This window comes from Oncorhynchus nerka, linkage group LG10 (assembly GCF_034236695.1).
Source record: "Oncorhynchus nerka isolate Pitt River linkage group LG10, Oner_Uvic_2.0, whole genome shotgun sequence".
Taxonomy (NCBI): Eukaryota; Metazoa; Chordata; class Actinopteri; order Salmoniformes; family Salmonidae; genus Oncorhynchus; species Oncorhynchus nerka.
In genome coordinates, this window is record NC_088405.1 from 84263875 (window position 1) to 84290722 (window position 26848).

The window sequence follows — 26848 nt, forward strand, 5'->3', positions numbered from 1 at the left end:
CATGTGTTTCAGACATAAGGAAGTGGATGGCTGCAAACTTTCTACTATTAAACTCGGACAAAACAGAGATGCTTGTTCTAGGTCCCAAGAAACAAAGAGATCTTCTGTTGAATCTGACAATTAATCTTAATGGTTGTACAGTCGTCTCAAATAAAACTGTGAAGGACCTCGGCGTTACTCTGGACCCTGATCTCTCTTTTGAAGAACATATCAAGACCATTTCGAGGACAGCTTTTTTCCATCTACGTAACATTGCAAAAATCAGAAACTTTCTGTCCAAAAATGATGCAGAAAAATTAATCCATGCTTTTGTCACTTCTAGGTTAGACTACTGCAATGCTCTATTTTCCGGCTACCCGGATAAAGCACTAAATAAACTTCAGTTAGTGCTAAATACGGCTGCTAGAATCCTGACTAGAACCAAAAAAATTTGATCATATTACTCCAGTGCTAGCCTCTCTACACTGGCTTCCTGTCAAAGCAAGGGCTGATTTCAAGGTTTTACTGCTAACCTACAAAGCATTACATGGGCTTGCTCCTACCTATCTCTCTGATTTGGTCCTGCCGTACATACCTACACGTACGCTACGGTCACAAGACGCAGGCCTCCTAATTGTCCCTAGAATTTCTAAGCAAACAGCTGGAGGCAGGGCTTTCTCCTATAGAGCTCCATTTTTATGGAACGGTCTGCCTACCCATGTCAGAGACGCAAACTCGGTCTCAACCTTTAAGTCTTTACTGAAGACTCATCTCTTCAGTGGGTCATATGATTGAGTGTAGTCTGGCCCAGGAGTGGGAAGGTGAACGGAAAGGCTCTGGAGCAACGAACCGCCCTTGCTGTCTCTGCCTGGCCGATTCCCCTCTTTCCACTGGGATTCTCTGCCTCTACCCTGTTATGGGGGCTGAGTCACTGGCTTACTGGGGCTCTCTCATGCCGTCCCTGGGGGGGGGTGCGTCACCTGGGTGGGTTGATTCACTGTTGTGGTCGGCCTGTCTGGGTTGGCGGCCTGTCTGGGTTGGCGCCCCCCCCTTGGGTTGTGCCGTGGCGGAGATCTTTGTGGGCTATACTCGGCCTTGTCTCAGGATGGTAAGTTGGTGGTTGAAGATATCCCTCTAGTGGTGTGGGGGCTGTGCTTTGGCAAAGTGGGTGGGGTTATATCCTTCCTGTTTGGCCCTGTCCGGGGGTGTCCTCGGATGGGGCCACAGTGTCTCCTGACCCCTCCTGTCTCAGCCTCCAGTATTTATGCTGCATTAGTTTATGTGTCGGGGGGCTAGGGTCAGTTTGTTATATCTGGAGTACTTCTCCTGTCCTATTCGGTGTCCTGTGTGAATCTAAGTGTGCGTTCTCTAATTCTCTCCTTCTCTCTTTCTTTCTCTCTCTCGGAGGACCTGAGCCCTAGGACCATGCCCCAGGACTACCTGACATGATGACTCCTTGCTGTCCCCAGTCCACCTGGCCATGCTGCTGCTCCAGTTTCAACTGGCCTGGGCCCTAGGACCATGTCCCAGGACTACCTGACATGATGACTCCTTGCTGTCCCCAGTCCACCTGGCCATGCTGCTGCTCCAGTTTCAACTGTTCTGCCTTACTATTATTCAACCATGCTGGTCATTTATGAACATTTGAACATCTTGGCCACGTTCTGTTATAATCTCCACCCGGCACAGCCAGAAGAGGACTGGCCACCCCACATATGCTCTCTCTAATTCTCTCTTTCTTTCTCTCTCTCGGAGGACCTGAGCCCTAGGACCGTGCCCCAGGACTACCTGACATGATGACTCCTTGCTGTCCCCAGTCCACCTGACTGTGCTGCTGCTCCAGTTTCAACTGTTCTGCCTTATTATTATTCGACCATGCTGGTCATTTATGAACATTTGAACATCTTGGTCATGTTCTGTTATAATCTCTACCCGGCACAGCCAGAAGAGGACTGGCCACCCCACATAGCCTGGTTCCTCTCTAGGTTTCTTCCTAGGTTTTGGCCTTTCTAGGGAGTTTTTCCTAGCCACCGTGCTTTTACACCTGCATTGTTTGCTGTTTGGGGTTTTAGGCTGGGTTTCTGTACAGCACTTTGAGATATCAGCTGATGTACGAAGGGCTATATAAATAAATTTGATTTGATTAGATTTGATTTGACCTGAGAGAATAGACCTTAAGATACTGTATGAGCTCAAATGCTCCAGTGAAGACGATACTGAACCTGTGATGCAGAGTGCTGCAGAGCTGACTTCACTCACCTTGTAGGCCACTTTTGTCCAAAAAGTTACTGAGGTTAAAAAGCGTATTCCTTGAAGCCAGGTACTGTATAAATCTCTGCAACACAGAAACATGTGTAAAAACTTCCTGCAATACAAAAGGAACTCCTATATTGCCAATAATTGCATTCACCAACAGCAATTGAAAATGCATAGCAATGTTACATACAGTTGAAGTTGGAAGATTTACATACACCTTAGCCAAATACATTTAAACTCAGTTTCACAATTCCTGACCTTTGATCCTAGTAAAATTCCCTGTCTTAGGTCAGTTAAAATCACCACTTTATTTTAAGAATGTAAAATGTCATAATAATAGGAGTGTGTGATTTATTCCAGCTTTTATTTCTTTCATCACATTCCCAGTGGGGCAGAAGTTTACATACACTCAATTAGTATTTGGTAGCATTGCCTTTAAATTGTTTTACTTGGGTCAACCGTGACAGGTAGCCTTCCACAAGCTTCCCACAATAAGTTGGGTGAATTTTGGCCCATTCCTCCTGACAGAGCTGGTGTAACTGAGTAGGGTTTGTAGGCATCCTTGCTCGCACACGCTTTTTCAGTTCTGTCCACAAATTTTCTATGGGATTGAGGTCAGGGCTTTGTGATGGCCACTCCAATACCTTGACTTTGTTGTCCTTAAGCCATTTCGCCACAACTTTGGAAGTATGCTTGGGGTCATTGTCCATTTGGAAGACCCATTTGCGACCAAGCTTTAACTTCCTGACTAATATCTTGAGATGTTGCTTCAATATATCTACATAATTTTCCCTTCCTCTTGATGCCTTCTATTTTGTGAAGTGCACCAGTCCCTCCTGCAGCAAAGTACCCCGACAACATGATGCTGCCACCCCCGTGCTTCATGGTTGGGATGGTGTTCTTCGGCTTGCAAGAATCCCCCTTTTTCCTCCAAACATAACGATGGTCATTATGGCCAAACAGTTCTATTTTTGTTTCATCAGACCAGAGGACATTTCTCCAAAAAGTACGATCTTTGTCCCCATGTGCAGTTGAAAACCGTATTCTGGCTTTATGGCGGTTTTGGAGCAGTGGCTTCTTCCTTGCTGAGCGGCGTTTCAGGTTTAGACGATATAGGACTCGTTGTACTGTGGATATAGGTACTTTTGTACCCGTTTCCTCCAGCATCTTCACAAGGTCCTTTGCTGTTGTTCTGGGATTGATTTGCACTTTTCGCACCAAAGTACATTCATCTCTAGGAGACAGAATGCGTCTACTTCTTGAGTGTTATGATGGCTGCGTGGTCCCATGGTGTTTATACTTGCATACTATTGTTTGTACAGATGAACGTGGTATCTTCAGGCGTTTGGAAATTGCTCCCAAGGATGAACCAGACTTTTGGAGGTCTACAACTATTTAATTCCAGCATTTCTTTATTTTTGTACTATTTTCTACATCGCAGAATCACAGTGAATACATCAAAACTATGAAATAAAACATATAGAATCATGTAGTAACCAAACAAGTGTTAAACAAATCAAAATGTATCTTATATTTGATATTCTTCAATTGCAAAGTTTAACCATCATAGTGTGAAATACAGTTTTACTGGCGCTGTTACTTTTGAAAGTAATAATTCCCTAAATCTCAGTGAAAAGATAGACAAGACAGATGTGTGCTGTGTTTTATTCTGAAGCCTGAAGGTTGATTTGATTATTTTTTTAAAGCAGCTTTGTGTACTGTTCACGTGAACAGGGCATGTGGAATCCCAACAAATCAATCCTGGATGCTCACGTTGACAAAAAGGGCAGTGACAGCCATGGCTGGCGGAGGAGCTGAAGAACTGGAAAAGCCTTATGTATGGGAGCATTTTGGCTTCCCTGTCAAATATAATGGCGGAAGAAGGGTGGTGGACAACACCATTACGGTGTGTAGGTAATGTGCTACAAGAAAGCCGTATGATCATTGAGCATGGCCACACATTTAAAGCATCATCACCCTGGTGTGTCAGTGACAGGAGCCATCTCAGCCAAGAGACAACAACTTCTCACCGCGACATTTAAGCAGCCCTTTGCTGCAGAATCAGACCGGGCTAAAGCCATCACCAAATCTATTGGGATGTTTATCGCTGCAGACATGAGGCCATGCATACTCTGTTGTGGAAAACAAGGGTTTAAAAATATGGTGAAAGTGCTTGAGCCATGCTACGAAATCCCCTGGCGCACCCACTTCAGTATGAAGATCGTGCCAGATGTTTATGAACAGGAAAATATCAAAATTGTCAACAAATTATCCAAGGAATCCTCTGTTGCCCAGACGAGTGGACCTCCAGGGCAACGGAAAGCTACGTGACTGTGACTGCGCACTACACCACAGAGGAGTGGACCTCTAGGGTAACAGAAAGCTACGTGACTGACTGCGCACTACACCACAGAGGAGTGGACCTCCAGGGTAACAGAAAGCTATGTGACTGTTCACTACACCACAGAGGAGTGGACCTCTAGGGTAACAGAAAGCTACGTGACTGTGACTGCTCACTACACCACAGAGGAGTGGACCTCCAGGGTAACAGAAAGCTACGTGACTGTGACTGCTCACTACACCACAGAGGAGTGGACCTCCAGGGTAACAGAAAGCTACGTGACTGTGACTGCTCACTACACCACAGAGGAGTGGACCTCCAGGGTAACAGAAAGCTACGTGACTGTGACTGCTCACTACACCACAGAGGAGTGGACCTCCAGGGTAACAGAAAGCTACGTGACTGACTGCTCACTACACCACAGAGGAGTGGGAGATGCGAAGTCCAGTGCTACAGACACGCCCCTATGAGTCACACAGGCACAAATCGGATGCAGGTACTGCTAGGAGCAGTAGCAGAGTGGAAGCTAGAGGCCCAATAGCAATATCCCAATCACCACAGATAATGCCAAAAACCAAGTAAATGCAGTGATAGAAGCTGGACTGGGGCCACAGATAGCTTGCTTTGCACATGTGATCAATTTAGCATCCCAAAGGGGAATGTATGTTGTTCTGTTCTTGTCTAATGATGTTCTGTATTATGTTTCATGTGGACCCCAGAAAGAGTAGCTGCTGCTTTTACAACAGCTAATGGGGATCCTAATAAAAAAATACCAAATCTCAGTGAACCAGACTGCCTCCTTGGGAGGATCAGGAAGGTGGTTTCCTTTTTCCACCGAAGCACAACAGCCGCTCATGTGCTTAAGACCAAGCAAGAAATGTTACAGCTACCGACCCACAAGCTCATACACGATGTTACAACAAGGTGGATCTCCACTTATGACATGTTGGAGCGCTATCTTGAGCGGCAGGCAGCTGTATACTCTGCACTGACAGACAAGACCCTGAAAAAATATAAAGACATCGTCACCTTATCTGATGATGACGTGAAACTGGCAGAGGAGATTCTCCAGGTGCTCAAACCCCTCAAAACGGTTACAACCTTATTGAGCACTGAATCTGCACCGTCTGTGTCCATGATCCTACCTCTGAAAAGAAGAACTCTACAATCCATGGCCCCAAGTGAGGAAGACAGCACCATCACTAGAGATGTCAAGGCTGCCATTAGAGAGGACCTGAACCCCAGATACCCCCCTAATGAACAGGACTACCCTCATAGAGCACCTGCACTTGATCCAAGGTTCAAGTCCCTGTCTTAACCTAGACCCTGCCCTACACCGGAGGACATACAGTGATGTCACCACTGAGGCTGTGGCCACTGAAGAGGTTTAAAAAATGAATTACTTAAATAATAAATATAGTGCAGTCTAATCTTAGTCTATGCTATTGCTATTAGAATATATTTTTGATTTGGAATAAGAATGGATTTTATTAAATGTTATTGCAACAATTATAGTTCTATGAAATATGAAAATAAATAATTAGTTAGTTTAATAGATCAAGTCATTTTTTCTGCAGAGTCAAGCCACAGAGACGACAGGAGCAGACTCAGAGGCATCTCCTCCACAAAATAATTTGGCCAAGAAGGAGCTTTTCGGGGAGACCTTTGTGAGCAAGGACAGGCAAGACGTTTGCCAACACCATTAAAGAGGAGGTGGCATCCTACAAGGCAGCAAGCAGCATTCCAGTGGATGGTGATCCACTGGCATGGTGGAAATGCAACGAGTGTAAATACCCTCACATTGCCATGATGGCAAGACGCTACCTGGCTGTGCCTGGCACTTCAGTTCCTAGAGAGAGGGTGATCTCCACGGCAGGGGACATAGTGACTTCAAAGAAGTCTACCATCTCCTCAGACAATGTAGACATCTACATCTCTTTGAAAAATAATTTGAAGTTAAGCTCAGGTCTGATTTAAAAAAAAATCAAAAATGTATGTGGACACAGGCTATTTTTTCATTCACTCTTGTTCAAAGGAAGAAGCTATCATATCAATACGATGTTTTTCTAAATAGTGAGAAGGAACTGGTAATGTTAAAAATACATTTGTAGACATGTACTTTTCTTACACGCAATTCTGTAATTTACAAAAACAAGCACACAACAAGAAAACCGTGTTTGAAAAAGGTCAAGTTTTTGCTGTGAGCCAATGGGAAAACCTAGGTAACCACAGGTGGTTTTCCCCACGACTGGGACTACAAGTGCCAACAGATCAGAATTGGGCTGCCATTGGTACCATTACAGTATGAAGGGAGGGATGGAGGTTGATTTGGAGTTCGGAGTCCGTGTCTTGGATGACATGCCTCTCTGATCACCTGGGAGTCAGATTCATTATATAATATGTAGCTCAGCTGGGAGTGTGGAGTTGCAGAGCTCCAGGGTGAAGTTTCCCCATGTACAGATCTAGAAGAATCAGCTTCCTCTCCCAAAACTAACCTTCACCATGAGTGGGGAAAATGCAAAACTGACCCAAGGTCAGCGTCTAGAAGCAGCTTCACCCTACTCTGTGGAGTTACAGACAGGTTTTGCTCACCTCGTTGCCGTAGACCATGAGGTGGTGTGTGGCGGTGAGAGACTTGAAGACCACCACCCAGCTGGTGCTGGCAGTCCTTTCAAACAAGGTGTCTGCCAGCTGGGGGATGTTCACGTTCATCTCATTGGTGCAGTGGATCAAGTCTGGGGGAGAGAGTGGGGGAAATGGTGGTTAATGTAGGGTCCTATAGGCATATTATTTTAAGTGATTGAGACACAGACAGACAGTCTGCCTTAGAGCAAGAGGAAGTGTGACTGTGTGAGCATAGGCAGATGTTTTGAACAACCAGTTCCACAGAATCAAGCTATTGATGTGAGAAAATGACAAAACTTCCTGGTACAGGCTTTCGTCATATTGACCGACCGGGTTCGAGAGAGCACAAAGCCCTTAGCACAGCCCAGGATAGGATAGGTTGCACCCAGGGTATATATTTTGCAGCTATGGTCACAAACGTCTGTCTGAGGATAGCACATGCATTCTGGGCATTATTTTGGACTTTGGCAGGGCCCCCATGCCATCTGGCCTGTAGTGAAAGCCGATGCCTTCTGGCACCTTTCCATCAGTGCCATGAGAATGTGCTCTCATGCCAGATCTCACAAGGTCGGACACACACACACACACACCTCAAAAGGAGATCAAAATCAAAGTGTACAGATTTGCAGATGCAGCAAAATTCTTGTTTCTAGCTCCAATAGTGCAGTAATAATACCTAGCAATACACACATAATCCAAAAAGTACAAATAAATAAATATCTTAACGAACAATGACAGAGTCCGGAATCTAATATACACGAGTATACAAAACATTAAGAACACCTGCTCTTTCCATGACAAACTGACCAGGTGAAAGCTATGACCCCCTTATTCATGTCACTTGTTAAATCCATTTCAATCAGTGTAGACGAAGGGGAGGAGACAGGTTAAAGAAGGATAAGCCTGGAGACAATGAATGGCACACATACACAATCCGAGGGTGAATGGGCAAGACAAATGATTTAAGTGCCTTTGAACAGGGAATGGTAGTTGGTGCCAGGCGCACAAGCTTGTGTCAAGAACTGCAGGGTTCTTGACACTGGGTTTTTCACACTCAGTTTCCAGAGTGTATCAAGAATGGTCCACCACCCAAAGGACATCCAGCCAGCCAACTTGACACAACTGTGGGAAGCATTGAGGTCAGCATGTTCCAGCATCCCTGTGGAATGCTTTCGGGGGGGGGGGGGGGGGTGCTCAATATTAGGAATAGATTTTACAACGCCGATACCGGTTTATTGGAGGGCAAATAAAAGCCGGTATCGACAATAATAATAACAATAATGACAATAACACTGAAATGAACAATGAACCATTTTAACTTAATATAATAACACATAAATAAAATATATTTAGTCTCAAATAATTAATGAAGCATGTTCAATTTGGTTTAAATAATGCAATAATACAGTGTTGAAGAAAGTAAAAGTGCAATATGGGCCATGTAAAAGAGCTAACATTTAAGTTTCTTGCTCAGAACATATGAAATCTGGTGGTTTAATATTCTCAGTTCTTCAATATTCCCAGTTAAGAAGTTTTAGGTTGTAGTTATTATGATGCATCGACTATTTCTCTCTATACCATTTGAATTTCATAAACCTTTGACTATTGGATATTCTTATAGGCACTTTAGCATTGCCATCCTATGATGATTCAACTGTTCTACTTGTTCCTCTGAAGCGCTGACTGTTGCCATTGCCTGTTAGTGCAACCTGGGTGGTCTACAGAGCACCTTTACTGACTGCAGAAGCTATTCTGACATCCACAAAAGGATGCCCATGTGATAACAAAAGGCCTTTCAGGTCTGACAGAAATGACTGGTGGTGATGCAGGGAGGGACTCATGCATCAACAAGTCCCATCAAAGTGATGCATAAGAACCAAATGGTGTTATAACCTGTTTGGAGTCTTCTCCCTTTAACAGGGCGTTGGACATTGACACACACCGCGTTCAAAACTGGGAACTCAGAAATCTCAGACTTCCGTGCATTCAAGACAACTAACTGAAAAAAACAATAAGAGCTCAGACTGGGAAAAATATTTTTTAAACGGTCATCCAACTCGGAATTCCAAGTCGGGAACTCGGGCCTCTGTCTAGAGCTTCGACTTTCAAACCTGAAGATCACTGATGTCAAGATTTGACCTCGTCCCCCTCACACACACTCTATCTAGGTGCATTGAATGTGCAAAATACTTATTATACAAGTACCATCCTTCTTAATGTGTAAAACCCATTTCGAGACCCTCATATAGATACACTGTAATCAAGCAACCAATGTGACTTCAAATAACTGTAGGGAGCTGTTCATGCAATACAATATTTAAAACAATCACTTGCCAAATCGTTACTTGGCAAATGACTGCAATAAATATTTGAGTAAAATTCTTTGTTGTAGAAACTAATTATTTTCAACAGATCAAACTACATGTGGAATTTATTCATCACAAAGTAGTGAGTAATAACTAGCCTGTATTTCACTGTTACCTAAAGTGCTGCCATGTTTGTTGACCTATATATTTATATGTAAGTCTAAGCAAATTTCTGAGAATTAAACAACGTTACCTGCTCGCTGTGGCTTGTGAAAAGTTTAATTAATTTCAGTTTGAAAGCAAAAACAAAAAAGTTAGACTCAGCAGCAGGATGATTTTCACTTCCTGAGAGGATACTGAATTGAAATGAATCCCAGCTCCACAAGCACCTTATACAGGCAAAAAGCAGTCATATAGATGCCGCCATAGAAGAGGTTTGTGCTCAAACACCTAGACCTAGAGTTGCCATCTAAAATGAAAGGGATACTGAACATGGTTGAATGTATATCACACCTCTTCATATAAGAATACTTTATCCCTAGATAATGCAATAAAAACACTTCACCAGGGTAAACCTTCAGAAAATCCTTCTATATCGGACTGGCACATCCCCAAGGGTAGTAGAGAGAAAACTGATCTACTCACAGGGAGTATTGAATGCCTTCAAAATCCATAAGACATTTGTCAACCTAAGCATTAGCACCTTGTGGTAGACGGCTACAGCTGACGGAAACGGAGTATTGAATAATGGCACACCGTCATCTCTCGTTGCTCTGCTTACTGACATCTAGATACAACGTTGCTATAAGTGCAGCAGGGGAAGTGGACGAAAACTAGCTTGACAGGAATTGAATTAGGCAGAGTGCCTGACATCTTGGCTCGAAAGGAGAGCCAGACAGAGCCAAGTCCAGAACATTACCTTAGTTTCACTCTATTAAGAAAAACAAGCCCAATTTGCATGTTCTTTCATCTGACCCATGTATTCCCAGTAACAAGTCAGATTATGTTAAACTCACAAGATGTCACGCTGAATTCAGAGATTGTCTATGTGTACAGTAAGCACTGCAATCATGTAGGCCTACATACATCACAAATCTTATGCAACAGAGATATAGGGTCTCCTTGTGAGAGCAGTCTCTCTACCCAAAATAGCATGGTTGGTCATCTGTCCTTTATTTTAGTTACCCAACCAAGGTTAAACAATCTGTCTGATGTCAGCTGAAATTGTAAAGGACTCGAATCCAAAGCATGAAAAGGAAGTGAGTGCTAAGAGCAAACTGGTGGGAATCAGACAAAGCTGGATTTTGAATACTTTGTGGTTTGGGAGGGTTGTGTGGAAAGTAAAAAAATGAAAACCATGACAAAGGATTCCAGTGATGAACAACCAAGTTATTTTGGGGAGATGTCCGCAAAAGAAAAGCTTGCATCAGCAACTGTAACCACATGGCAAGTCATAATCACACATGGGAAAGAAAGTGAAAAAAAACTAAACCTTCCTATAAAATAAAAGCTAGGTCACATTCATAAGCTACTGTGTAGAATTGATTTGTTATCAATTTATTAAGAATTATAATACACTTTACCATTAATACATGTAAGTCATGAGTCCAGACTGAGTTTGATGACACTAAGTGCTATGTAATGCTCATGCAGTAGTTGACCTGGACTTCCTGTTGAAAACTTTTTTCCCACCATCATTTTCTCAACCGTATGTCATCGACTCTACGCACATTTATTCCAATTGTAAGGGTCAAGGCCAAGGGCTTGTACATAGGTCATGTTGGGTGGCTCAGTTTGCACTTGCAACACCAGAGTTGTGGGCAAGGCATTCTGGATAAGAGCATCTGCTAAATGACTAAAATGTAAATGTGAAAAATGTTGGGTGGTGTGGTATTCACTTAATTTTCCTGTGTTTTGTGGACCAATGCTAATGTTCCCTTAACGTACATTAGGGCATTTAATAGCCATTACAGGCTACTAGTGATGACATGGCCAGTGCAGCTGACATGAACTAAAAGCATTCAAATGAACTAAACATGAACTCTGGAGCAACGATCGGAATGCAATGGTCAAAGCATTTCCGTAGCTCGCATTCCTTTGAGAGTTCCTTCTTAATAAACACACCAGATTTCATGGCCCAAAACATGCAAGGAACACATTGATGGCTTTGGCAAACAGTTCCAATAGGCTCAGCATAAGAAAACGGTTTAAAAGATTATAAGAATTCAAGTTTGGAAATATTGGGTAGCATTAATTAATCAAAACAATTCCAAAAAGAACACCGGCATGAGAATGCTGTTCAACGACTACAGCTCAGCGTTCAACACCATAGTGCCCTCAAAACTAATCACTAAGCTAAAGACCCTGGGACTAAACACAGACCCTCTGCAACTGGATCCTGGACTTCCGGACACCACCATGGGGCAGCCTAAGGGTGGGCAACAACACATCAACACGGGGGCCCCTCAGGGGTGCGTGCTCAGTCCCCTCCTGTACTTCCTGTTCACCCACGACTACGTGGCAAGCACGACTCCAACACCATCATTAAGTTTGCTGATGACACAACAGTGGAAGGCCTGATCACCGACAATGATGAGACGGCCTATAGGGAGGTCAGAGACCTGGTAGTGTGGTGTCAGGACAACAACCTCTCCCTCAGGAGGAGGCTCAAAAGATTTGGCATGGGTCCTCAGATCCTCAAAAAGTTCTAAAGCTGCACCATCGAGAGCATCCTAACTGGTTGCATCACCGCCAGGTATGGCAACTGCTTGGCATCCAACTGCTAAACGCTAAAGAGGGTAGTGTGTATGGCCCTGTATAGAGGTCGACCGATTAAATCGGAATGGCAGATTAATTAGGGCCGATTTCATGTTTTCATAACAATATTTAACTAGGCAAGTCAGTTAAAAACACATTCTTATTTTCAATGACGGCCTAGAAACGGTGGGTTAACTGCCTTGTTCAGGGACAGAACGACAGATTTTTACCTTGTCAGCTCGGGAATCAATCTTGCAACCTTACAGTTAACTAGTCCAACGCTGTAACCACCTGCCTCTCATTGCACTCCACGAGGAGCCTGCCTGTTACGCGAATGCAGTAGGCCAAGGTAAGTTGCTAGCTAGCATTAAACTTATCTTATAAAACAATCAATCAATCATAATCACTAGTTAAACTACATATGGTTGATGATATTACTAGTTTATCTAGTGTGTCCTGCGTTGCATATAATCGATGCGGTGCGTATTCCCGAAAAAGTACTGTCCTTGCTCCAATGTGTACCTAACCATAAACATCAATGCCTTTCTTAAAATCAATACACAGAAGTACATATTTTTAAACCTGAATATTTAGTTAAAAGAAATCCAGGCTAGCAGGCAATATTAACCAGGTGAAATTGTGCCACTTCTCTTGCGTTCATTGCACGCAGAGTCAGGGTATATGCAACAGTTTGGGCCCCCTAATTTGCCAGAATTTTACGTAATTATGACATGACATTGAAGGTTGTGCAATGTAACAGGAATATTTAGACTTATGGATGCCACCAGTTAGATAAAATACGGAACGGTTCCATATTTCACTGAAAGAATAAACGTCTTGTTTTCGAGACGATAGTTTCCGGATTCGACCATATTAATGACCTAAGGCTCGTATTTCTGTGTGTTATTATGTTATAACTAAGTCTATGATTTGATAGAGAATTCTGACAGCGGTGGTAGGCAGCAGCAGGCTCGTAAGTATTCATTCAAACAGCACTTTCGTGCGTTTTGCCAGCAGCTCTTTGCTGTGCTTCAAGCATTGTGCTGTTTATGACTTCAAGCCCATCAACTCCCGAGATTAGGCTGGTGTAACCGATGTGAAATGGCTAGCTAGTTAGCGGGGTGCGCGCTAATAGCGTTTCAAACATCACTCGCTCTGAGACTTGGGAGTGGTTGTTCCCCTTGCTCTGCATGGGTAACGCTGCTTCGAGGATGGCTGTTGTCGATGTGTTCCTTGTTCGAGCCCAGGTAGGGGAGAGTTGAGTGACGGAAGCTATACTGTTACACTGGCAATACTAAAGTGCCTATAAGAACATCCACTAGTCCAAGGTATATGAAATACAAATGGTTTAGAGAGAAATAGTCCTATAATTCCTATAATAACTACAACCTAAAACTTCTTACCTGGGAATATTGAATACTCATGTATTACCATTCTTCATATTTTCAAGCATGGTGGTGGCTGCATGTTATGGGTATGCTTGTCAATGGCAAGGACAAGGGAATTTTTCAGGATAAAAAGAAATGGAAAGGCGCTAAGCACAGGCAAGATCCTAGAGGAAATCCTGGTTCAGTCTACATTCCAACAGACACTGGGAGAAGAATTCACCTTTCAGCAGGACAATAGCCTAAAACACTAGGCCAAATATACACTTTAGTTGCTTACCAAGACGACATTCAATGTTCCTGAGTGGCCTAGTTACAGTTTTGATTTAAATCTGCTTGAAAATCTATGGCAAGACTTAAATGGTTGTCTAGCAACAACCAACTTGACAGAGATTGAAGAATAAATTATATTTTTTTTAAATTGGCAAATATTGTACAATCCAGGTGTGCAAAGCTCTTCGAGACTTACACAGAAAGACACAGCTGTAATCGCTGCCAAAGGTCATTCTAACATGTATTGACTCACGGGTGTGAATACTTATGTAAATTAGATCTTTCTGTATTTCATTATCAATACATTTGCAAAAAAAATAATAATAATGTTTTCACTGTCATTATGGGGTATTGTGTGTAGATGGGTGAGAAAAAAAACATTTAATACATTTTGAATTCAGGCTGTAACAAAATGTGGAATAAGTCAAGGGGTAGGAATACTTTGAAGGCACTGTAGCGTACAGCTTTGAATGAAGGCTCTGCCTCCTCCAGCAAATCTAGATAAAGCAGAACAGTAACACCAGTAACGGTTGGAGTCAATTCAGTTCATTTATTTTCAGAGAGGATTTTTCCCATTTTAGAATTTATTTAAATTCATTTTTTTAAATTCTAAAGGGAACTGTTCCAGGTGAATACAATTAGGTTAGTTAATTATTTTATCTAGCAGTGGACAGATGAGGAAGCAATTGTAAATGTCATTTCTTGTCAACAATCTACACAAAATACTCTGTCAAAGTGGAAATTTAAAAAATAGAATTCTTAACAAAAATTGTCGCATAAGTATTCAGCCCCATGGTTTAGTTCAGGAGTAACATTTGGCTTAACAAATCCCTCCTGTGTGAAGTAGTAGGGGTTGACATTTTTGAATGACTAACCCTTCCTCTGTCCCCCATACAACATCTCTAAAGCTGCATAAAGAAGGGCAATGGTTGGTAGATGAGTAACAATAACAAATCAGACATTGAATATATCTTTAAGCATGGTCAAGTTAATAATTATGCTGTGGATTATGTATTAAACCACCCAGTCACAAAGATACAGTTGTCCTTCTGAACTGAGCTGCAGGACAGGAATTAAACTGCTCAGGGATGTCACCATGAGGCCATTGGTGATTTTAAAACAGCTACAGAGTTCAATGGCTGTGATGGGAGAAAACAGAGGCTGGATCAACAACACTTTAGTGACTCCACAATAATGACCCTAAAATGGCAGAGTGAAAAGAACACAACTTTAGACAGACTGCCCACTTCACTTCATTGCAGACGAGTGGCTGCTGATGTTTATCTATGAAAGGTCAATTCTAGCTCTGAATAGTGGCACTGGAGCTTTTTGAGGCTAGAGAATAATGGTTGGATGGTAGTGCCCGATTTGCAGCCTTTGAATCGTGATATTGATTCTGAAAGGCTTTTTGAGAGTTACAGTGGGCTCTATTCAGTTCAGTGGTGTGTCAGCACTCTTTGATGGACAGTCATTCGATGCCACTGCGGTCACATGCGTTCTATGGGGGGTCAGGGTGAACATGTGGGCAGAGCCTCTCATGCACAAAGACTGCAGACATGTGTTAGTGTGTCCTCTGGCCTGACTCGCATGACCCACCAACATACTGCTGCCTCAGTGGTTACAGTGGACCCATGTGCTCTACATTTTAGCTACACCAGGGAGAGACTCTCAGCTTGTCATGCACCCTTGTTTACTTCATTGATCAACTTCAGTCACTAATTAGCTAAATTGCACCAAGGAAGATTGTGCACACTGCTGAAATTGTTCTCAAATGTGGATTTTATAACTAGAATTGATTCAAATTACCATAACTAACCCATCCCACCCAGAAAAAGCTTTCCCACCCAGAAAAAGCTTTTAACCCAAAGTCATTTTTTTGCTAGTTCCTATTTATGAGGGAACCAGGTTAAACACAAAACCACAGGTGATGATGAGAAAGAACATTCACACGTGTATCATTACATGTCAATGAGCTTGCAGGCCTTGGGTGTGAGGCCTTGATAGATTGGCATACAACCTACTGAATATAAGCCTCAAAGAAACAGCAGTATCATTTCATTATTTTACTCTGAAATCATTCAAGCTGTAGGCTTAGGCAACCTAATGGGATCTAAAAACAAGGCCCACTAATGTGCCACATTGTGCGATATACAAATGATAAGAAAGAGAAAAAACAAGCAAAGAAGAGCAGGTTTAACATTCAGTGGTTCAGAGTTGAATTCATTCACACTATCTATGAAAAAAACGAAATGGCGTCTACATGGCACATGAACGTGGACATTTACACTTATCATTACCACAGCTAAAAGAGGGCCCAATTCAACCAATCCCAGCTGTAACAATTATCCTTGTGGATCACTTTTATCAATGACCTTTTGCTTTCATGTAGGCGTGCTCAACATGCAAATGATAAAACTCAAATGCACATAATTCAAACCTGCTCAGCAAGGAGAATATTATTTCTCACTTTATTATCACAGAAACATGGTCACCAGTTTGATTGAATATGGTTGTCTCCATTTCAAATCCTGATGGCAAACAAGAAAAGAGCTCTGGAAAACTAAAAGAGATTTAGAAGGTTCCTCTCCAAACACTGCAGTGGTTTGAAACCTACGTGGATCATGCCCTTTACTCTCTGCTGATTGTAGGGCGCATCATGTTGAAGTGTTGACTCATGAGTTGAGCTTCCAGAACAAGCTTGGATCCAATAGAACATGTTTGCTCAGTATTACCACATGCACAGAGAGGAGAAGTCCTCACAACTTAACATTGTACTAAAATGACCTTTTGCCTATTTTGTTAATAATCACATTTTTATTTATTTTATTTTACCTTTATTTATACAGGTTTTTGTCATTGAGATAACATCTCTTTTCCAAGAGAGACCTGGTCCAATAGCAGCAGGGGGAACAACGTTTCAGACAAAACTTACATACACTAACACAACATTAAACAAAACTATAAAACACACATACAGTGCAACTAAAACATTTTACATTAAAAGCACAAAGGTGTTGACTAAAAACAGCTGGCCTAAAAACAATTACACTCTTCTATGATATATACACATCGATCAAGTGTTTAAACTCCACAAACAAAACTAGATCATCGAATTTTAAAATGTTCAGGAGAAAATTCCAGGACCACGGAGCTAAGTAACTAAAACTATTACTACCATGACCTGTTCTAATTTTTGGTACTGTTAGAAGCAAATGAGAATGGAACCGTAATTGATATTTATTTACCGACCTGACAAAAAAAAGAACAGAAATAAAATGGCATTTGACCCAATATGGCCTTATAAATCAGTGTATACCAGTGTTTAAGCCTACGCGAGGTCAATGACAACCAGCCAACAGCGCTGTAGAGATCACAATGATGTGTTAGACGTTTTTGATTTGTAATGATCCTGAGGGCTGCATGGTATACTGAATCAAGTGCTCTCAGGTTAGTGGTTGAGGCCTGCATATATATATAACATCACTAAAATATAAAACCGCCAATAATGTACATCGTACAAGCTCCTTCCTGGCCTCAAAATATTACCTTATGCCGGTAATAAAAACCTATTTTCAGCTTAAGCTTCCTTCTCAAGTTCTCTACATGCACAGTGAAGCTCAGCTTATCATCAACCCACACACCCAAATATTTGTACACTTTAACTTGCTCTATAGTATGTCCAGTCAATGTAGCAATGACATGATTATTAACATGCCTGGCATTTGAAAATACCATGCATTTTGTTTTACCTGAATTTAGAACCAGCTTTAAATCATACAGATTCTGTTGTATGATGTTAAATGCTCTTCGGGCATTTTCAAAAGTGAAAGATAAACTACTACCACTTGAATTAAGAACAGTATCATCTGCATAAAAATGAACATCCACTGTTTTAATAAGATCCCCAATGTTGTTGATATACAAAATGAACAGTGGGCCCAAAACAGAACCTTGCGGAACACCTGAGCACACCTCTATGGACTCATTTGCAACCATCCGCCATTACACATTGTGTATGATTTTATTGGTTTATAAATTACCTATCTAAAGCATGACCAGTAATTCCACAACATTTTAACCTTTGCACTGACACAGCATGGTCCACGGTGTCAAAAACCTTTGACAAATCAATAGACAGACACACAATGTAACTTCTTATCAACAGCACAGTGGATGCCATTTAAAACCTTCAATATTGCTGAAACTGCTGTGGCCAGACCTAAAACCTGATTGCATTCCATTTAAGATGTTGTTTTCTTGGAAGTAGGCCTTTAGCCGCCTACTAACTAAGGACTCCAGTACCTTTGACAGTATAGACAATTTTGATATAGGTCGATAGTTGTCAAGTAGCGAAGGAACTCCCCATTTCAGGAGAGGCAGTACAAAAGCAGATTTCCATAACTTAGGGATTTCCTTTACATCAAGTGTGAGGTTAAAAATACATGTTAAGGGGGAGCAATGATGTCTGCAGCTAGGTGTAGGAAACAGTGGTCTAGTTCAGCAGGGCCAGGGGATTTTTTTCCATCAATTTCTTTCAGGGCTTTACACACTTCTGAAACAGAGAAGGATGAAAAGGAGAACTTGGTAAAGGACTGCACAGGGGTGTCAGGTAAATTCATAGGGGGCTGAATTATACTTTTGACCTTTTCAAATAAACTGCCTGCATCTAAAAGATGCTGATTCAAGGCTTTCAGAATGGAGGTTCTCTCAGTTACAATCTGTGTATCTACCAAATTTTGGGGGGGAAGCTGTGTATCTTTTTTGCACTCCAAACCCTTCACTACTTGCCAAAATGTAGATGGATTCTTTAAATTATGTGAAGTAGATTTCAGGTAGTGGTCCGCTTTCAATTTGCGGATCATAGCCACACCCATATTTCGAAGACGTTTAAAAGCCATTCAATCATCTGCCAAACCAGTCCCTCTTGCTTAAGCCTACATAGCATTTCGCTCCCTTATGATGTTTGTAAGATCCTTAGTAAACCAAGGGTTCTCTCTGCCCTTAATAATGCTTTTTTTAAAAAAGGGGCATTGAAACCACTCCGGGCCTTGAGTAGGAGGTGGTTGAATTCAACTGAAACCACTCATAACTAACATATTGTCAAAATAGGTTCAGGAATCAAAACAAGTAAGGCTTGTACAAAACAATATAGATATTGTAGGCCTACATTTCAAAATAAGACTATCAGGTAAACTAACACTTCCTAGTTTCAGTCTGACTAATACACCCAGTATTCTGACAACCTTGTTTCAGTACGGTCGCAACAATATAACTGAGACCTGTATTTGCATTGTCATAAAAGGAAACTATAGGAAAGCCAGTGTTGAGGTTTCCTCCCCAAAAGTAGTTAACTGATTATAGCTGTGTGTCCAGATCATTAGGACCACAGGTACCATCACTTCAGGCTGCGGGATCTACTTCCTCCAGTTAATTTTGGTTTAGAGTGTGTGGATTATAGTCTCAAGTTTTATGCTTGAGGTCAAATAAGAAATAAATATTTCAGAATACTGCATCTCAAAGTAAATTCCTTCTGGAAATAAACAAAGTTGAACTTTCATCGTGTTTGCCAAATGATAAAGAACTTGGCATAAATACACAGATATTTGTTTAACTTTATTGTTCACCAAAATGTCACCAGGTGTCAGGTGATGTGGGAAGTTGGGAACCATAGTTTCATTACCTCATTATGATCACACATCCTGTTTTGGGATGCCAAACAAGTCAAGTCAAATGACACAATAAAATAAACTTCCCATTTACAGTGGCTGAAAAGGCCCTAAAGCATCAAATAGACTACACTTGCGATTGAACCTTGCACTTTGGGACTGACAAATGGGTTTACATAAAAACAATTTATGGTCTAACATGCAATAAAAGTGCAGTCTTTTTCCTCTCTCTATAAATAGATACATCAATATTGAGTGGATAAGTTACACTGATTACAATAAACTGGAATCTAAAGTGGTAGCTTGTCTATATTTTTAAAATGTCAGGAGCAGTCATCTCTGAGCTCATTTCTCACCAAAGCAGACCAGTGTTCAAAGCAGGCTCATAGCCGGGGAAAAGACAATTGTTTGACCTTTCCCTATTTTCTTTCTCTCTGGTAACAAATTATTTGGTGGAGTTTCTTTAACAGGCCTGTGCTAAAGAATGTGCACACTGGCCGGAAACCCAACCCAAATCAAAGGAGCTAAGAGGGAGCCAAATCTTGGGTACAAATCAGACAGGAGGGGAGCTAGACACAACACTGCTATTTCAGTCTGAGAGGAAACTCCAACACAAGTGCTACCAGCCCTCCTGAAATACCTATAACCTTTGTCACATTCCTGCTCTGCTCCTGCAAGCCCCAGACTACAAAAGAGGTCTTAAGAGGTCCTCTCTAGCAGCCTTCTCATGAAGGAGAAGCCAATCAAGAAGCCTTCTATGCACAGGAGTCAGTGAGGTATGGCCTCTCCACTCACTCAGAGTTTCATACATGCCCTTCAAGACCCCCCAACAAACACCACACGTGGCATTTCTTATTCTGGAACCAATGCTACAAATAGTGCCCAACAGGAAATTGGTGTCACCATCTCTCCCCACCAAAACATTGTATGGGGGGGGGGTAAGCAGCGGGGTGTGAACAGCTTGATGTGGTGATGCCTGCAGTCGAACTGCATCAGCACTGATGCTAGGGCACTGAGGTCAGCGCAGAAATAAAACCCATTGAATGGGAGTAACCCAACACAGAGAAGGAATGGAGAAGGAAAACTGTGAATCAACAATGGTAAAATGTCAGGAAGTGCAGAGGGTGTCTTTAACATCCGTAGTCAAACCATCTTGCAGACAATGACACTAAAAGTTGTTTCTCTTGAAGTTCCCCATTGAATGCCTGTGAAGAACTGAGTCAGCCAAAAGCGCTGAGGGGAAAAAACATCTACGTATGCTAAGCATAAGATCATGTAGGGACACTCACTGGACGGTAAATTGCCTGTAGGCATGTACAGTCGCTATTGAAAGACAATAAATAGGTAGACATCTCAATAGAAGACTGCATAAACAAATCACGGAGCAGTTAAGCGATTTATTTTATTAAATCATTGCATAAATCGCACTTTAATAACCATCATTCTTGGTAGAATAATGGTTATCATTCATAGGTCTAAGATGGCACCGACAGATAAGGCAGCTCTGCTTCTAGCACCTAAGCAACTTTCCAGTATTTTGTTTTTTTGTGTTATTTCTTACATTATTAGCCCAGAAAATGGTTTGTTTTATTACATACAGCCGGAAATAACTTTTGGATATCAAAGTGGCGGTAACTCCGGCATTATGACCAGGAATGCGACTTTCCCAAATTGGATCCTTGTTCGCACCCCCCAGGGCAATTGAACTTATTCCAGAGGGTGCTCCAAAATACCGCCGGAGGAGTGCACACCATCCACCGCTTCAGAGTATATTACTCGCTAATGTTCAGTCTCAGGATAATAAAGTAGACGAGCTCAGGGCGAGGATCTCCTTCCAGAGACATCAGGGATTGTAACATACTATATACTGATATACTGCGACAGTGATATGTTCTGGGTAGCCTCTAAGAAGAACATTGACGAATAGACAGATACGGTGACTGAGTTCATCAGGAAGTGTATAGGAGATGTTGTACCCACTCTGACTATTAAAACCTATCCAAACCAGAAACCGTGGATAGATGGCAGCATTCTCGTAAAACTGAAAGCACGAACCACCGCATTTAACCATGGCAAGATGACTGGGAATATGGCCAAAAACAAACGTTGTAGTTATTCTCTTAGTATTGCAGTCAAACAGGCAAAACATCAGTACACAGAGACAAAGCGGAGTCGCAATTCAACGGCTCAGACAAGAGACGTTTGCAGCAGGGTCTACAGACAATCACAGACTACAAGGTGTCATCAAGGCAAAGGATGGCTACTTTGAAGAATCTTAAATAGGTTTTGATTTGTTAAACACTTTTTTGTTTACTACATGATTCCATGTGTTATTTCATAGTTTTGATGTCTTCACTATTATTATACAATGTAGAAAATAGTACAAATCAAGAAACCCTGGAATGAGTAGGTGTGTCCAAACTTGACTGGTACAATATACTGTATTCTATTCTACTGTATTTTAGTCAATCTAATATTTATATATTTCTTAATTCCATTCTTTTACTTTTAGATGTGTGCATTGTTGTGAAGAGTTTTAAAAAAAATAGATACTGCTGCACTGTTGGAGCTAGGAACACAAGCATTTCGCTACACCCGCAATAACATCTGCTAAATATGTGTATGTGATCAATAAAATTGGATTTGAAGTCAGACCATTTCTTGAAGTTCAAAGTCTAGGCTACAACCTGATAATCATCCAGTTAATCACATTATTTGCATGCCAAGCACAGCGCTAATTTCCATTGTAAAGATGATAGCATTTTACTACAATTACCCTACACCATGCTATGAAATCTCGCATTGTTTCAGAGATAAGCAGTTATTTTCTGATGTTTGCCTGATTATAGCCTACCCACATGTAATAATAATAATAATAATACTACAGTGTACTATAGTACTTACTATAGAATTATGTAATAAGCTGTAGTATCCCTTGACCTCCACACTGTAGTATACCCCTCGATCATGTAGTGCTCGTAGAATTTTGTAGTATAGTGACGAATACTATAGTAAATACTACAGTATTGTCCACAAAAACACTCGTTTTTTAAATTATAGTAATACCACAGTATTACATTTGCATAATCCACCCATTCCCCAATTTGTGCCACCCATGGGTGAGAAACCTTCATGCCAAGTATATACCATTATATTATGTTCCCTACAGGTTACAGAAAAGAGCAAACTGAACGCTCCGTTCAGACTCCAGTCCTACCTACGTACAGGTTAGTGCACATTTAGTATTTGTTCAGTAGGTTTCCTACTGGAAAAAGCCCGCACTTCTATGTCAAAGATAATAAAGCAAAAACACTACAGTATACTAGTCATGTCTGCAAAAAGAGTGCAGTAAATACTACAGTGAATACAAGTGTATAAATATTGTAATACTACAACATTTATACCATAGTAGTATATTTATATACTATAGTATGCAGTATAGTATTTTTTCATGTGGGTTTGTAGGCCTCAGCCACAGTTCAATACCAAAGGAATAGACTACACACACACACACACACACACACACACACACACACACTTGAACAGACGCAACAATGTAGCAACTCGCCGACATATTAATACTTACAATCTAAATGTTTCTTTTTTGGTCCCATAATTTCATGTGTGGTCGCCTTGCACACAGTTTTGGACACCGCGGAGCCGGTTACACTGTGTTGAGCTGCAGTTATCCTATCCGTAATGCTTTGTCCAGACATATTCGTACTTTTGTATAAAGTATAGAACAAATGTTTCAAATCCTGTGGAATCGATATTGTCCTCTGTAGCTTCCACAGTTCAGCCACCTGACACAAAATAAAGAGAGGAGAGAAATTTTGATGGCAGGAACGTTTCTCGTGTAGCTAAATCCCAGGGTGAAATATGCACCCCACATCCACGACTTGATTTGAGGCTGTAATTGAAGTTTGGGTGTATCGTCTACGTCGGAAAACCACGAAGATACAAACCCAGAGTGTTTTACTTCCGTTCAATTTCCGAATGTCATCTCATTCCTCTCCCTAAAATTACTTTGTTCGCACTGACGCCCCCTCTCGTTTCGTTCTCACTGAAGAAGTCTATGCTCTTTTCTACTTCGCCTCCCCCTGCTGGGTTTAAATGGACTGGAGGTTTTCAGGAAAATGGCGGGTCTCATTCCTCCATAGAATTGGAGCCTTCATAGAGATAGATAGAGGACTTCTCTTTGTATCTGTGCCATTGACATGCCTGTGACAGCATGGGCAGCGCCTTTTAGGCTATCTCCATTTTAAAGTAGTACATTTTCTTATTTTTCTTCAATGGCTAATTGGCGCCCGACTTCTAGGAATCCCCACCCAGTTGACTACTTTAAACTAGTGGAATCCCTCAATGGCAATGTCCACGCTAAAACACATCCTATCCAAGATGAGTTCTCTATCTATCTCTATGGGAGCCTCCCAAATTTATGTGGGTGTTGCTGAGTTTACAGCAGGGCCACCATTGTGGCTCTTAAACTTCAATTGATTGATTGTTTCGGTCACCTACTTGAGCCAACATGGATGGGCAGGCGACAGTTTCGCAGCCATTATAATTTCCCTGCCACTTTGCTTTCCATTCTTTTCACACAGGGACACTGTTTTTTGCAATAACTTTTTTATTATATTTTTTATTTGAATCTTTATGTAGGCCTATAGTTAATCAACATGGTCATGCCCCATATTGTCCTAATCCTTCCATTTTCTCATGGCATTGCCCCTGATTCTCCTTTAATATCCATGGTTTCCACATTGAATATCTTTTAGATTTTTTAAAGTTTTATTTTAACATGACATTATCTTTGTTGTTGAAAAGGAACTCTCGCTCACCTGAAATGCAATGTTTAATTTAAGCAAGGTAAAAATAATATTTTAACATTGCTTAAATTAAACATTGAGTTTTTAATGGCAAGCCAGTGTTGGGCCTTTTCAATTCTGATCACATTTTTTGGTTGCACCTCGACTCATATTAGTTGAGCGTCCTCCACTTCTTTTCAATATAGCCTGGATACAAACTGGTTGAATCAACATTGTTTCAAGGAAATTTGTCAACGTATTGTGACTTGGAATTTATGTGGAAAATACATTGGATTTCAACCACAGGATTATGTAGTCATTGAAACCCATTTTCAACATAAACAAACCTTGAATTTGGAACTTGGCAGCACCTCCTACTGAAGAGTTGATCTATCTACAGCAGGGGTGTCAAACTCACTTCACGGAGGCCCTAGTGTCTGTAGCTTTTTTTCTTTCAATTAAGACCTATACAACCAGATGAGGGGAGTTCCTTACTAATTAGTTAACATAATTAATCAATCAAATACAAGGGAGGAGCAAAAACCTGCAGACACTTGGCCTTCCGTGGAATGACTTTGACACATGCGATCTACAGCTATTAATTTGGTATCCCATCCAGGGTTTTAACCAAGCCCTGCTTAGCTTAGCTTTAAAATTTGACACTGAATATTACCAATGTGCTATCATGAGAATTATTTTTTTATAGATCTCTTAATAACTAAATATATTCACTGTTCCTATCAAACTCATTCCAAAGAGTAGGTTTAACAGAGCAAATTAAATGTAACCATACTTTATAAGTCATATCATCAATGATACTATTTAGGCCTATATAGCATTTGCAAAGTCATCAACAGCTATTGTCTCAATTCAACCCAGGGTTAAATTTAAAATACACAATACGTATAGGCGTAGAGTTTCAAGAAAATAATAATTGATATGTTGGATTCACGTCTCCATCTCAACCTAAAATATAAGTTAAAGAATAGGACCATTCTTTAACTTTGATTCTTTGTTGGAGACGTGTATCCAACATAACAATTATTAACTTGTAGACTAACTGGAATTAAAGGCAGACCAAGTCAGTGGCACACAAGATACATATCCTTCAAATGTTGAAATTTGGTTGCATTGACAACCGAACACAATTCAATGTTATTTTTGCGATACAGTAAATAGCTTATTAACTGAAAATCCAGCCTTATGAATGTACAGTAACATTCAAAAGTTCAAGGGTTTTTCTTTATTTTTTACTATTTTCTACATTGTAACATAGTAGTGAATACATCAAAACTATGAAATGACACATATGGAATCATGTGGTAACCAAAAAACTGTTAAACAAACCAAAAAATATTTTATATTTGAGATTCTTCAAAGGAGCCACCCTTTGCCTTGATGACAGCTTTGTACACTCTTGGCATTCTCTCAACCAGTTTCAGCTGGAATGCTTTTCCAACAGTCTCGAAGGAGTTCCCACATATGCTGAGCACTTGTTGGCTGTTTTTCCTTCACTCTGCAGTCCAACTCATCCCAAACATTCTGAACTGGGTTGAGGTCAGGTGATTGTGGAGGCCAGGCCATCTAATACAACACTCCATCACTCTCCTTGGTAAAATAGCCCTTTACAGCCTGAATGTGTGATGGGTCCTTGTCCTGTTGAAAAACAAATGATAGTCCCACTAAGCGCCAACCAGATGGGATGGTGTATCGCTGCAGAATACTGTGGTAGCCATGTTGGTTAAGTGTACCTTGAATTCTAAATAAATCACAGACAGTGTCACCAGCAAAGCAACCCCACACAATCACACCTCCTCCTCCATGCTTCATGGTGGGAACCACACATGCAGAGATCATCCGTTCACCTACTCACAAAGACACGGCGGTTGGAACCAAAAATCTCAAATTTGGACTCATTAGACCAAAGGACAGATTTCCACCGGTCTTATGTCCATTGCTTGCGTTTCTTGGCCCAAGCATGTCTCTTCTTATTATTGATGTCCTTTAGTAGTGGTTTCTTTGCAGCAATTCAACCATGAAGGCCTGATTCACGCAGTCTCCTCTGAACAGTTGATGTTGAGCTGTGTCTGTTACTTGAACTCTGTGAACTCTATTTGGGCTGAAATTTCCGAGGCTTGTAACTAATGAACTTGTCCTCTGCAGCAGAGGTAACTCTGGGTCTTCCTTTCCTTTGGCGGTCCTCATTTCACGACTGCACTTGAAGACACTTTCAAAGTTCTTGACATTTTCTGAATTGACTGGCCTTCATGCCTTAAAGTAATGATGGACTGTCGTTTCTCTTTACTCATATGAGTTGTTCTTGCCATAATAAGGACTTGGTCTTTTACCAAATAGGACTATCTTCTGTATACCACCCCTACCTTGTCACAACACAACTGATTGGCTCAAATGCAATAAGAAGGAAAGAAATTCCACAAATTAACTTTTAACTTTT

The 26848-nt window shown here is 41.2% G+C and overlaps 1 protein-coding gene across 10 annotated transcripts in view; it reads right to left on the reverse strand.

Moving 5' to 3' along the window:
* The window catches only part of LOC115136136 (phosphatidylinositol-binding clathrin assembly protein-like), a 57001-nt gene extending 33314 nt beyond the window's left edge, over positions 1-23687 (reverse strand). For 2 of the 10 annotated variants that reach the window (XM_065023869.1, XM_029671615.2), the window contains exons 1-3: positions 23175-23686; positions 7169-7311; positions 2239-2314 (exon numbers count right to left, since the gene is read on the reverse strand). In XM_065023869.1, the coding sequence (XP_064879941.1) occupies positions 2239-2314; positions 7169-7311; positions 23175-23304 (349 nt within the window). In that variant the 5' untranslated portion in view covers positions 23305-23686. Of the gene's footprint in view, positions 1-2238; positions 2315-7168; positions 7312-23174 lie in introns of all 10 variants that reach the window. The other 8 variants (XM_065023867.1, XM_029671623.2, XM_065023870.1 and 5 more) reach the window with 5 other exon arrangements.
* Positions 23688-26848: the final 3161 nt, after the last annotated feature.